This window comes from Nerophis lumbriciformis, linkage group LG02 (genome assembly GCF_033978685.3).
Source record: "Nerophis lumbriciformis linkage group LG02, RoL_Nlum_v2.1, whole genome shotgun sequence".
In the NCBI taxonomy this organism is placed as follows: Eukaryota; Metazoa; Chordata; class Actinopteri; order Syngnathiformes; family Syngnathidae; genus Nerophis; species Nerophis lumbriciformis.
In genome coordinates this window covers 51,771,916-51,786,614 of record NC_084549.2, presented here as the reverse complement: position 1 = coordinate 51,786,614, position 14,699 = coordinate 51,771,916, and the positions used below count along the sequence as shown (strand labels likewise).

Here is a 14,699-nt window from a genome sequence, read left to right as displayed (position 1 = left end):
TAGAATGTTATTATAGTGTTCCCTTCATTTTTCAAGCATTTTGCTAATTTTAAACATTTTTGTAACTTATTTCCTGGGCAAATTGATTTCACAGAGCGCTTAGCAATGAATGCTACAACAACAACAACAACAAAAACCACAACAAAAACAACAATTCTTACGTCATGAGTGCCAACAACAACAACTTTGGGACAAATCATGATCCAGAATTGTATCTTTTTGAGCCTGAATATACGGAGGATGACCTACAACTTTTAGAAGCTGGGTGCAAAGCTATAAACAAACACTAAAACACGGGTCCCCAAACTTTCGACTCAGTGGCCACATTGGGCTATATATAGCATTTGGCTATTTATTTGTGTGTATATATATATATATATATATACATACACATACATACATATATACATCTATATATACAACATACATACATACATCTATATATACAACATACATACATACATACATCTATATATACATATACATCCATATATTATGTAGTATATATATATATACATATATATATATAATATATATATATAAACATCGATATATACATATACATCCATATATTATGTAGTATATATGTATATATATGTGTATGTATATATATGTATATATAAACATTTATATATACATCCATATATTATGTAGTGTATATATATATATATATATAAACATATTTGTATATAAATATATATATATACTACATAATATATGGATGTATATGTATATATAGATGTATAAACATATGTATACATATATACATACATATATTATGTAGTATATAAAGATATATAGACATACAAATATATACCTACGTACATACACATACCTATATATACTGTATATATATATATATATATATATATATATATATATATATATATATATATATATATATGTATATATATATTAGGGATGTCCCGATCCAGGTGTTTGCACTTCCGATCCGATACCGATATTGTCTTTGCATTTCCGATCCGATACCGATACTGACCGATACCGATACTGACTGATACTGGCCTATCCGAGCATGTATTAAAGTTTAAAGTTATTTAGCCTACTTAGTTGTCAGAATCATGTTGAAAAGGGTTTTAGTAATCTTGATAACAACTAGCCAGCTGAATTAGGGGAGTTTGAATAATACACAATGGTTGGTAACAAGAAACTGACCTGTTTATTCAAGGATAAACATAAAATAGACAAAATTATACATGACAAACAGAAATGGCATCATTGAACTAGGGCTGGGCGATATGGCCTTTTTTTAATATTGCGATATTTTAAGGCCATATTGCGATACACAATATATATCTCGATATTTTGCCTTAGCCTTGAATGAACACTTGATGCATATAATCACAGCAGTATGATGATTCTATGTGTTTTGATTGATTGATTGAGACTTTTATTAGTAGGTTACACAGTGAAGTACATATTCCGTACAATTGACCACTAAATGGTAACACCCGAATACGTTTTTCAACTTGTTTAAGACGGGGTCCACTTAAATTGATTCATGATACAGATATATACTATCAGATATATACTATCATCATAATACAGTCATCACACAAGATAATCACATTGAATTATTTACATTATTTATAATCCAGGGTGTGGAGGGGGGCGCCTGATGTAAGTGTCAAAAAGACAGCCAAAAGAGTTTGATATGAGAATAAATCTAAAGTTAAAATATAGGGTAGAAATGCACCCATTTGCAGGAAATGTAGTTTTGATTTTCAAAATGTTCTTTCAAGGCTTGCATGTCTACATTAAAACATTCTTCTTCATACTGCATTAATATATGCTACTTTTAAACTTTCATGCAGAGAAGGAAATCACAACTAAAAAAATCACTCATTTTTTCATACGGTGTTGATGTGGAAATTTTTGCCATTTTGATGGTGTGGAGTCTGGACTTGTGGCACCGAATGGAGATAAGCGTCTCGACAGACGTCACAATATTTGAACAATGATGACGAAAACTGTTGTTTCTGTCGTGTCCGTGTGTCGAAAATTGTTACGCGCTTATTTTTTTATTTGATTTTGTGCGTGGCATAGATTTGCCGTGCGCAGAGGACGCTTGAGCAGGCGCGCACCTTAGCGGCTGCACTAGCATCACAGCTAACGTTAGCCATGCTGCTACCTCTCTGCTGGGAGAGGGCGTATACGTATGTGACGTATGACGTGACAGTATGTGACGTGTGTAAGAAGGTGCGCTCGAGGGAGACACAGGAAAGAGTGAGAAGAGCCTGTCGTGTAATGCTAGCAGCTAAAAGCAACTGCGTGAGAATTGTGGATGTGTTGAAGGTGTGCTGGAAAATGCGGAACGGAAATTACAGAGCAGCAGAAAAGTGGAATGTATTATTTAAATAGGTGCGTTGGAAAACACGGACCAGAATTTTTTTTAAACTGGATCTGGATCGGCATTTTCCCATGCCTTGCCGATACGCAATTTTTGGCAAATATCGGCAGCCGATCCGATCCAAATGTCGGATCGGGACATCCCTAATATATATATATATATATATATATATATATATATATATATATATATATATATATATATATATATATATATATATATATATATATGTATAGGTATGTGTACTTATATACTGTACTTGGATAGTCTCACTTGTTGTCCATTAATGCCGATTACTACGCAAATAGGAATATTCTTATTGCAAAAACATCATGTCTTAAAGACAATATCAACCTTAACTGGAATATTGAGTGCATGAAAATGTAGTCGTAGAATAAATGTTTATATAATGAAGTATCATCAATTGTTCAGATACTTGCTTCTGGGATGACATCTTGAAGTTATTATTCATAATCACTTCAAATATTCAAGGCAAACCATGTGACACATGGGTTTTCCTAATCCAATATAAAAGAGAGCATCAAGAGCATTACACTTGAAGTTAATTATGAGCCTTTGAAGTTATATAACCTTTCTCAGTCATATATTTATAGCAAGCAAAAACGTTTTTTTTTTTTTTTTACTGTAATCTTACCCGGTTGCCTTTGACTCCTTGTGGTCCTGTTAAACCCTGAAAAAGAAATACAAGCACTCAATAAGCAGACCCAAATATTAAGATATTTCCAAGTGCAAACAACCACAGCAACATAAAACAGGAATGTTGCAGTCACAAACTAAAACCACTAAAAACACTTTTGATATCTGATAAAGTATTCACATTATTTTTTTTTCAAAAGGTCTAATGTAGTATAACTATTATTTTTTAACCCATTAAAACCCATACCTATTTGTGCTTAAAGGGGAACCACACTTTTTTAAAATGTATTTTGCGTATCATTCACAATCCCAATGTAAGACAATAGCACATAAGTTTTTCTTTTTTTATGCATTCTAAATTTTAAATACATTTTAGCAAAAGTCAGCTAACATAGGAGTCAATGTGAGTCACTCTATTCTGCCTATACAGCGCTCTAAAAAACATCCAAACACCTCCGTCAACGTTTTACATACACACTGCAAGTATCTATGTAATGTAGTAACAGGCACATTTATAATAACATGTAACATTTACGTATTTTCTTCATTTTAAGCATACGGCGGCATATTAATTTCACACACGTAACACAGGGTTTGTTTTTCCCTTCAACAACAACAAATCTACTACTAACGGCATACTTCGTGAGAGACTACAAAGACAACTTAGGGACAAATTTTGATACAGAACCTTCTATTTTCTAGCTTGAATATAAGGAGGATGAAATGACAATTTCAACTTCAAATTTGATTGGCAGAGATTGTGAATTTCGTAACCAAAACCTTATTGTGGATTCCACAGACTTTGATCTTTAAAGCAAGCAGTGTATGTCATTTAATTACTTGGATTTTACTGACTTCACGTCCGGCTCACGTGCCACGCATTAAATATGCGCGGTGGTCAAGCTAGTTCTGTTCTCAATCGGTACTAGGCGCCATTTAGCTTTTCTGGAAGAAAAAAATGCCCAATGCTTGTGTTGTTTTCGGCTGTACGAATAGTTCAAGTCGCGAAAAGGATAAACGTTTCTAAAGAGTTTCTCAAGAGGTAATCAAGAAGGGCGAAAGAGTGCAAGATTTTATGAAACGACGAGAAAAGCACACTCCAGTCCAAGGGAGCAGAGTCGAAAAATGCATCTGTTTGCATTGATCATTTTGTTAAAGGTTTGTTTGATACACCTTTAACATTTAGTGTTTCCCAATTAGATATTATCTTGATATTATTTGTATTTCTTTAAGAGGAACTGCACTTATTTTGGAATATTGCCTATCGTTCACAATCATTATGAAAGGCATGACAACGGATAGTTTTTTTGTTTTTTTTATGCATCTAAGTATTAAATAGACATGAATAAAAGTCTGCTTAAATCGGAGCCAATGGGAGCTCTACTATTCCGTTCATAAAATCCAATAAATAACCATTCAAAAAGTGCCAACAATACTCAATTTACATTTTGTAATTTGAATATTACCCAAGTATTGGTGATATTGTTATAATAAGCGCTAACGCAGACAAACTATTTATAGCGGCGACGTGATCACCTCCGTTTGTTCCTATGTTTACATCATTGAGTGGTTTGCTGTTTTCTCGCTTCCCTGCTCCCTGTAAGTTTATTGTAGATCATAAATCATGCCTCTCACCTGGAAAGTAGATGGGTGAGAACTGAGAACATAATCCGACACTTTGACAGCCATTTAGGTTTTGGAACTGGCGAGGACATGAAAAGCACTTGTTCCCCTGCACCCTCAGAGGATTATGAGACATTTTTCATCTAAATGGGAATATATGAACATTCTTGCAGTCGGCATCTTAATGACAACAGACGTTGCACAGTAAGTGATGTTTTATTATGTTTGTTGGCTCTCATTAAGTCTGCAGTGAGTAATGATCAGTTATGAAGAAGAAAAAAAAGCCAACGTCGTGATGCTTTTTTTTTTTTTATTAATGCGCCACGTATGCTTAAAATGATCAAAATACGGAAATATTAAATGTTATTATAAATGTGCCTCTCACTACATTACATATATACTTACATCATGTATATAAAACCCTAATGGAGGTGTTTTGATGTTTTTTAGGGGCTCTATAGGCAGAATTGAACGACTCCCATAGGCTCCATTGTAAACAGAGTTTTGATCAAATTTATTTGATATTTAGAATGCTTTTTTTTTCTTTAAATCCATCCGTCGTCATGTCTTACATAACAATTGTGAACGATAGGCAAAATTCCAAAAACAGTGCAGTTCCTCTTGCTACGAGTGTTTCGAAAAGTGTGTCCAAATAAAAGAAAGCAAAGGTGAGCAAAACCTAAAATAGTTAAGCTTTTACCAAAGGCAACAATCATAAAAGAAACTTTCTGCACATACACGATGTTAACATCTATAGTTATATTTTGATAAAGATGGGGAAAAGCACTCGTAAACAACGTGTGCAACAGCAACAAACATCAGTAGACGCGAAGTTAAATCATGAAACCTTACCCGAGCAAAAACGATGCATATTTATCCGGGAGAGTCTTGATACCAATTTCCTTGCCCCAGCCACACAAAAATAAGTTGTGTGCTTTTCCAAGTTGTCATCTATTTTGTCGTGTACAATAGCGTCTGGAGCACAATAGTTTGATATGTCTGGGAACTCGACAGGCGTATTATCCTTGATATCACATCGACCAATTTTTTTTTATTAAGGTATAGGGATGTATTGCCATTGCACAGTTAGATTTTTTGTTCAAAACTGCTTTTTGCAGGACGATTTAAGCCTCTTTTGTACTCCGATAGTTTGCAGAGATGAAACACGGCAGGTAAATTATGTGCATTTTGATTGATAGTTCCTACACAGTGGCATTATGGTCTTTTATTGTCATCTGAATGGATGTTTACAGGTGTCTTAATTGAAGCGATCAGAATGGGTTTGATGGTTTTCTTCCAATGTCCTATTTTATTATTGGTGGTGTACATTGATTCAAACGTTTAAGTGCAAAGTAATATTTTTACCTTCCTGGGGTGGCGGGACTTATTCCAGCCTCAGAAGCGCATAAGAAGAAAAGTACTTAGGTTGATGGGTGAATTTGCGGAAGGCCAAATTTGACAGGGAACGCCCACATTGCTCCACCCAAAGTGCACATTACGGATGAAAGCTTGCAGTGACAGATTTAAGTCGAGGGGGAGAATGCCATGCCGCCAGAATCTGCACAGTAGCGCAGCTTTTTTCACTTAGGCACATGATAGGATATGGCCCTATGTGCATACGTTATGTCAAACAATAATAATAAGTAGTAATAATAACACACAAAAAGACCTGCCTCAATTCAACTTGCAGCTTCTGGAAATGAGCAAGCTTACTATACCTGGCACCAGCCATTTTGGGGAAGCTATAGCTATGATTGCTACATGACAAATCCAGCATAAATGTTACTCATACATACGTCAATTTGGGACTTGATGTGTTCAAGTCAAGCACAAATCTGTATGGGACAGACACTCTTTTGATGCATTGTCACTATGGGTTCTTACCAATGTCAATGCACAAAGTCATGCAATAGGCATTGAGTAGTTATTTGGGGTGAGCTACACTGTGTTTTATTTTGGGGTAAAAAGTGACTTACAGGGATGCCTTGCGAGCCAATTGGTCCTGGTAATCCTTTGTCTCCTTTCTCACCCTGCAATAGAAATATATCAGAAGTCTACCCTCGATGGCAATAGAAAGTTTCAATACAGTGGAAAACGTTTAAATTGACATCGCCCTGATTAGCTCCCTAACGTCGCCGTTAGCGGTTGTTGACACAACCTGTTGCTGACACAACACATTTTCGTTGTTTGGACAAATACTTGTGACTTTTTCCAGAGATGTAAGGATGAAGGTTTTTTCAACTGATGGCAGTTTGTTGACATGGTTTTACTCAATTTGTGCAATTTTGTTGATTGCAGAAAGAGGGATTAAGGAACGGCTAACAAGTAGGGCTGCACAATTTTGGCCAAAAATAAAATAATAATAATAACAATAAAAATTAACTTTATTCATAAAGCACTTTATTTCCAGATTCAGATTTTTTTCTCTGAAAACTCCATTTAGGATTTAGATTTTTTTTTAATAATAACTACAAAAGACAACAAAGGTTGAGGGTTGCTGATGTCATCTTGTTATTTGTAATGAAATAGGCTAATAAAAAGACTAAATAAACCTCACATGTATTTAAAGGCAAATATCTGTGTCTTAATTCATTATTTCCATCAACATTTCAGCCTTTTTCCAATTTCTTAGTTCTATTTTTTATATTTTGTATTAACTTTTTGTTTACTTTATTTCTGCAATTTGCTATATGGGTAAAAAAAAAATGTTGTGTTCCACAAATGGCCCCGAGGCCACACTATAATCATCACTCGTTCACACATTTCACCAGGGGGTTGGGGGGGGGGGGGGGGGGGTGTTGCCAAATGAAGAAAGAGTGTCTCTAAGCTGTGTCTTGCTATGATGTGGTTATGGTTATAATTTATTTGTAATATACATGATTAACACATTACATTAAAAGGAGTAGGAAGAAACAACACTTCTATTTAATCCTACCCCTTCTCCATGTCTTTTACCAATAGTTCATTCAAAACGTAACTTTTACGTGTTTACATTTCCTGTGTGAAAGAAAGGAAGGAGTCGGGACGAAATTAATAAGTAAACACTTATTGGTGATAGTCAATGTATGTTATGCATTACTTAGAATTGTAGAACCTGTCATAATCTATGTTACAATTGTAGTTTTAAGCACTTATCAAGTTTAGGTTGCTTCTGAAGGCTAATTGTGTGTTGGTACTTGTAAACTACTCACTACATTACCCATAAGTCTTAGAGAGAAGTATAGAGATACCAGTAACCGTCAGAGTTGTAAATAAGTTCCTGAGTTACTGAAAGCTGCTGGTCCTACATTATTGAAAAAAACAACATAACATTCTGCACGCTTTGCACACGGTTTTCTTGTCGCTGTGGAGGAAGAACTTCATTTGTGTGGCGAGTGACCGCTTGCATTTGATAACCGAATAAATGCTTGACGCAAAGACACACTCCTTTTTTTCACTTTTGATGCATAGCTCTTCTTGCTAAATATTACGACACAGTCGCAAAATTGTCACCCCAGAGCCATTTTGCTGCATCTTATTTTCTGGCAAAGCAGGGTGCATGAGGTGTGTTGTGAAGCGCGTTCATGATATATCCGCCACACTACCAATATCATTTGTTTATGAACCACGGCAAACACGGGAGCACTAAATCTGCATTTGTGAGTTCATTCGTGGCAATAAAAAAAATTAATACATGTGAAACACTGATGTGTGTGTGAGAGAGTTTGTGTGAGGAACACCATATATACAGTATTTATGCAGACAGGAGTGGAAGGGACAAGGAACGAGGAGCCTGGTTTGAAAGTGCAAGACTTGATATGGAGGCAAATTGATTTAATAATGTTCTTTTCGTCATCGTCATAAATAATTAATCGGACTTCGATTTAAAATCGATTACTTGTGCAGCCCTACAAGGAAATTTACCCTGGATGAAGAAAGAGTCAGGTGCGACAGTTAAGATTTGAAGGTAAGTGGAAGTTTCTGTTCTTTGTGTCCCCCTCTCTTCTTTCTTCACCTTAGTTTGTTTGTTAGAAACATAACTCAAAAAGATATGGGCGGAATTTTACAAAAACTTTTTAGGAAATTAACAACATATGATTACACTTTGGGCCTGTTTAGGTTCATTTCTACTACAATACCTTACGTTTACGTTGGGAGCTTCAACTTGTGTGTGTGTATGCTAGCAACCTCGCAGAGACAAAGAGACTGGATGACTGATAAGAGGGTCCGCTCCATTTCTTTTTTCATTCCGCAATAGATAACTAAAAAAAATATGAACAGATTTTTATCTAACTTTCAGGAAATGTCTGAAATGGGATAAGAAACAAATGATCAAAATTGAAGGCTGGTGTGGATCATTTCCACTCATTAATGCACGTTTTGGTAAGGAGCCTCAACCTCTGTGTGTCTAAGATAGCGACCCCGCCACCACCCACAAAGACAGTGGATGACTGACAAGAGGGTTCATTACGTTTCTTTTATCCCACTATATACATAGCTGAAAAATTTATGGCAACATTTCAGGAAATGTCAGAAACGTGATAAGGAACAAGATTATTACATTTTGAGGCTGATCGGGATCATCGTCTGAATTTGTACTATGAGGGCCTGTGGAGGTCTGTACGCTCCAAATGCTTTTTTAGTTGGTTTTGACATAACTAAAAATCTGCTTTGACTAATAATAATGTAAGTAACAATACTACAACACATATTGACATAAACGGACCGATTTTTTGAACAAATGATTAACCCCTTCAAGTCTCAAATTGTACATGGACAAAGGTGGTTAACCATGAAAGTCCACGACTTAATGAGCTGGCCGACTTTGATGGTTGTCAACATTAACAGCGTCGACATGAATGAGTTAAACTGTAGAAGGAAAATTTAAATGAACTCACTCCCTCTCCCTTTGGTCCTGCTGGTCCTGGTACACCTGCTGGTCCTATCAGACCCTTGAAACACGAAAACAAAATAAGAACAGGGCAGCAGAATGAACTATACAAGAGAAATGTCCAATCAGTACATCAACAAGCTTCCTAGTGCAGTGCTATAAAATGTATTCTACTTCATGTGCTTAATCTTAATCACTCATCACACATAAAGCACAAAGCTTGTTGAAGTACTGCCTGGACTGTTAAAAAAAGGGGAAATGAATCACTTGTCAACAGCTGCAGTTGATTGCAGTACGTATGGAAGAGGAAGAGCTTGTATCATTCATTCGGCGCTTGAATTGTATAGAATGTGTTGAAGAAGAAATGTAAAACATGACATAACATGCAGCATTAGCATCTCCACATGCTGGTCTTCTCAGGAATGCAATCTTCGCAACCTACGACTGGTACAGAGGTACTGGCCAGGATAGGGATTCAAGATTTACATGGTCAAATAGGTGTGTTCAAATTCTAAAGCAACATTGGGCACTGTTATAACGGCCGGAAGTCAGCTCCAAAAGTGTCTTTTACTACACTTTGTGGATGCAATAAATTTTGTTTCTCTCAAAATTATAAACACAATGTCCCATAATGAAAACGTGAAATCAGTTTTTGTGATTGATATGATAGATTTATTTGTATATTTGGCAGTGAATTGTAACATTAAAGTCACGCGAACACCTTGACATAAATGGTGTTAAACGGTCACGGCTTGTACATGAAGTTGTCCGGTACAGTTCCGCAATAATGTAGTACGTCCAATCATTGTGTTCGTGTTTATATTCACATACTATCAGTAATTTCTATGTACATAAATATTCATAACCTTTGTCATGAAGCTGAAAATGTATCTCAGGTGCATCCTCTTGACCTCAGACTGGGGTTCAAAGCACACCGGCAATATATTAAATTAGCACCTTTAGGAAAACTCTCATCCGACCATTTAAGTGGTTTGATTGTTTTCTGTTTTTCTAAAATTAGTTCACGATTTTAGCTGATGTTCTTACGGTTAAGTCATTATATAGCATGTGTATATTGACAAAAGTGCTGCATATCAGTAACCTTAGCAATACAAACGCTATCATGCTGTTCCCTGTAGTGGGGCCCGGTGGTAAATAGTAAACGGTAAATAGCTGCCATTGTGTTGCAGAAGAAAGTTAAATAAGAGCACTGCATCCCTACAAACCCAATCCAGAACAGTCCTGTGCTCGCAAGAACTCCTGGAGCAAAAACTGAGACAGTGCAAGCACAAGAAAGCAGGAAAACAACCAGACAAGACACAGACATCAAGCAAGCTTGCAGGGGGCAGAGGAGGAAGGAGTAGGAGGGAGACAAGGGGGGCCGAAACATAACCTTTTCCGCCACTCACCACTGGACCGGGTCTGCCGTCTAACCCATGTGCCCCCTGGATAGCGTTGTACGCAGTTAAAGAGCAGAAGTGATGGGGAGATGGAAGGAAGGTGGGGTTGGGGGGGAGGGGGGGGACATTGGGAGGTGGTGGGGTGAGTGAAGCTGTGACCTCAATAACATTCACATGGTGATCATAAATCATGGAGGTAAAGGTGCTGGTGGTGCTGGTAGGTGAGTCATAGGAAGTGTTAGTAACTTTTATCAGGTATATCCTAGGGGTGGGAAGATCCATCTAAACATTACTAGTGTTAATACTAAAGGTAGAATCAGTATCCGTTCCATTTATCTATTTATACAGTGGTACCTTGGTTTTCGTTAGTAATCCCTCCCAAAAGGTCTGACGAAGTCAGAGCCTGACAAAAAATTATGGAATCTACCAGTAGGAAATTATTTTAATGTGTTCTAAACTATAAACACAAAACATGTTTTAAAAAAAAAAGGAGCAATTGAGTCACCAACGCGTTGGATTCTTTGTTTGGACAATGTTTGCTTGTATGACAAATGAAATGGTATCCAAAACCGGGACAAACAAATCTTGCAAAAACCCAACCATAGGAAAAGTGGATCGCACAAGAACCAAGGTTTTACAAAACTCAGGTAATAAGTTGTTGGACACAGGAGGACTTTGAAGGATTTGAATGAGAGACAATCATCATTTTTTTTGTTTTGTTCTTTTACCTAAACAATTCTATGTATTATTTAGTGTAGTAATTATAATTAAATGTTTTAAAAACAGGTTACAGGTTAGAAAAGCTCCTCCTGGTTGCATGAAGTTGGCCTAAAAATTTATTTTTAAAAATTATTGTTATTAATAAAACTTTTTTTTTTTTTTTTTAATCGACTTTTGAAAATTATGAATTAATTTAGAATCTGGATGAATAAAAATCGCGGTTCTGATGTAAAAAAAAAAAAATGGTGCACCCCTAACTTAAACCTACATAATTTTAACCAGGAATCTTTAATGGGTGCTAAAATCTCAAGGTATTCAATAGTACTTTAAAATCTGCGAAATACTGAGACCCCAGTAAGTGAGCGTGACAAGAGAACACTGTATATTTTTAAATATCAACAATATGTGAAAACTGTCACTTTCAATGTTGATGTTTGTGTAATTTGACTAAAAGTTTTTAGAACAAGGGGTGTCCAAACCTTTACCACGCAGGGCTCTATACATAAAAAAGAAAAGATGCGGACCATTTTGAAATACTTTGTACATTAAAGATGCTAAAAGCGGTCGAATGTAGGTCAATAACTGCCAAGCTATCTGATAAAACATCTAAGCTTTGTGTTAAAAATGACAAAACAAATAAGTGGACCATCTACATTAAGAATTTACATCTTTAATAATGAATTTATTGTATTTTTTACTAGGAATTCTCGGCTGAATTCCAGGAAAATGTACTTAGGATGTTAATCTTACCAATTCACGATTAAATTCGATTTTTGCGAGACAGCCCTCGCAAAAATGACTAATGATCTACTGCTAACGATGGATTCTGATGCGTCATCTATGTTGCTGCTTCTTGATCTTAGCGCTGCTTTCGATACCGTCGATCATAATATTTTATTAGAGCGTATCAAAACACGTATTGGTATGTCAGACTTAGCTTTGTCGTGGTTTAACTCTTATCTTACTGACAGGATGCAATGCGTCTCCCATAATAATGTGACCTCGGACTATGTTAAGGTAACGTGCGGAGTTCCTCAGGGTTCGGTTTTTGGCCCTGCACTTTTTAGAATTTACATGCTGCCGCTAGGCGACATCATACGCAAATACGGTGTTAGCTTTCATTGTTATGCTGATGACACCCAACTCTACATGCCCCTAAAGCTGACCAACACGCCGGATTGTAGTCAGCTGGAGGCGTGTCTTAATGAAATGAAACAATGGATGTCCGCTAACTTCTTGCAACTCAACGCCAAGAAAAGGGAAATGCTGATTATCGGTCCTGCTAAACACCGACATTTATTTAATAATACCCCTTAACATTTGACAACCAAACAATTACACAAGGCGAATCAGTAAAGAATCTGGGTATTATTTTCGACCCAACTCTCTCCTTTGAGTCACACATTAAGAGTGTTACTAAAACGGCCTTCTTTCATCTCCGCAATATCGCTAAAATTCGTTCTATTTTATCCACTAGCGACGCTGAGATCATTATTCATGCGTTCGTTACGTCTCGTCTCGACTACTGTAACGTATTATTTTCGGGTCTCCCTATGTCTAGCATTAAAAGACTACAATTGGTACAAAATGCGGCTGCTAGACTTTTGACAAGAACCAGAAAGTTTGATCATATTACGCCTATACTGGCTCACCTGCACTGGCTTCCTGTGCACTTAAGATGTGACTTTAAGGTTTTACTACTTACGTATAAAATACTACACGGTCTAGCTCCGTCCTATCTTGTCGATTGCATTGTACCATATGTCCCGGCAAGAAATTTGCGTTCAAAGAACTCCGGCTTATTAGTGATTCCCAGAGCCCAAAAAAAGTCTGCGGGCTATAGAGCGTTTTCTATTCGGGCTCCAGTACTATGGAATGCCCTCCCGGTAACAATTAGAGATGCTACCTCAGTAGAAGCATTTAAGTCCCATCTTAAAACTCATTTGTATACTCTAGCCTTTAAATAGCCCCCCTGTTAGACCAGTTGATCTGCCGTTTCTTTTCTTTTCTCCTCTGCGCCCCTTTTCCTTGAGGGGGGGGGGGGGCACAGGTCCGGTGGCCATGGATGAAGTGCTGGCTGTCCAGAGTCGGGACCCGGGGTGGACCGCTCGCCTGCGCATCGGCTGGGAACATCTCTGCGCTGCTGACCCGTCTCCGCTCGGGATGGTGTCCTGCTGGCCCCACTATGGACTGGACTCTTACTATTATGTTGGATCCACTATGGACTGGACTCTCACAATATTATGTCAGACCCACTCGGCATCCATTGCTTTCGGTCTCCCCTAGAGGGGGGGGGGGTTACCCACATATGCGGTCCTCTCCAAGGTTTCTCATAGTCATTCACATCGACGTCCCACTGGGGTGAGTTTTTCCTTGCCCTTATGTGGGCTTTGTACCGAGGATGTCGTTGTGGCTTGTGCAGCCCTTTGAGACACTTGTGATTTAGGGCTATATAAATAAAGATTGATTGATTGATTGATTGATTGATTGATTGATTGATTGATTTACATTTTTGGGGTGACGATTCGATTCAGAATCGATTCCGAAATCAACACAATTCTCCAGAGAACCGATTATCACAAAATATTGTTTAATTATACTAAAACCTTCTCAAACAAAGTTACAAATGCTCCACTTTTGGCTGCCGTATGATGTATATGCGCAGAGTGAGCGCAGATATGGCCTAAAAACATATTTTTAAAAATCGATTCTTTGAAATTTTGAATAGATTTAGAATCGTTATAGAGAATAATCATGATTTAGATGTGAATACATTTTTTACAGCATCCTTAGTGATTCACCAATGCCAATTGAGGCCTTTCAATGCCGCTCACAAAAAACGATTCCCTCGAGCTGATACTTTTTTTTTTTGGTCCCTCGGCTAACGCTAAACATGTACATACCGAGTAAAAACAAGCAGGAGCAGACAAAAAGGCAAGCTAATCACTGAGCTAGCCTGTAAGCTTGCTTGAAACAACACATGAGGTGTAGATGGAAGCGTGTTACAGCAGAAACCAAGCAGCTATTAACAAAAAGTAGATGAATAAGACTAGAGACA

General features: G+C 37.0%; 1 protein-coding gene across 3 annotated transcripts in view; it reads right to left on the bottom strand.

The window, feature by feature from the left end:
• The window catches only part of col13a1 (collagen, type XIII, alpha 1), a 126,805-nt gene that overhangs the window by 28,911 nt on the left and 83,195 nt on the right, over nt 1-14,699 (bottom strand). For all 3 annotated transcript variants that reach the window (XM_061964210.1, XM_061964219.2, XM_061964228.2), the window contains exons 32-35: nt 10,931-10,966; nt 9,529-9,582; nt 6,628-6,681; nt 3,027-3,062 (exon numbers count right to left, since the gene is read on the bottom strand). In XM_061964210.1, the coding sequence (XP_061820194.1) occupies nt 3,027-3,062; nt 6,628-6,681; nt 9,529-9,582; nt 10,931-10,966 (180 nt within the window). The remainder of the gene's footprint in view (nt 1-3,026; nt 3,063-6,627; nt 6,682-9,528; nt 9,583-10,930; nt 10,967-14,699) is intronic.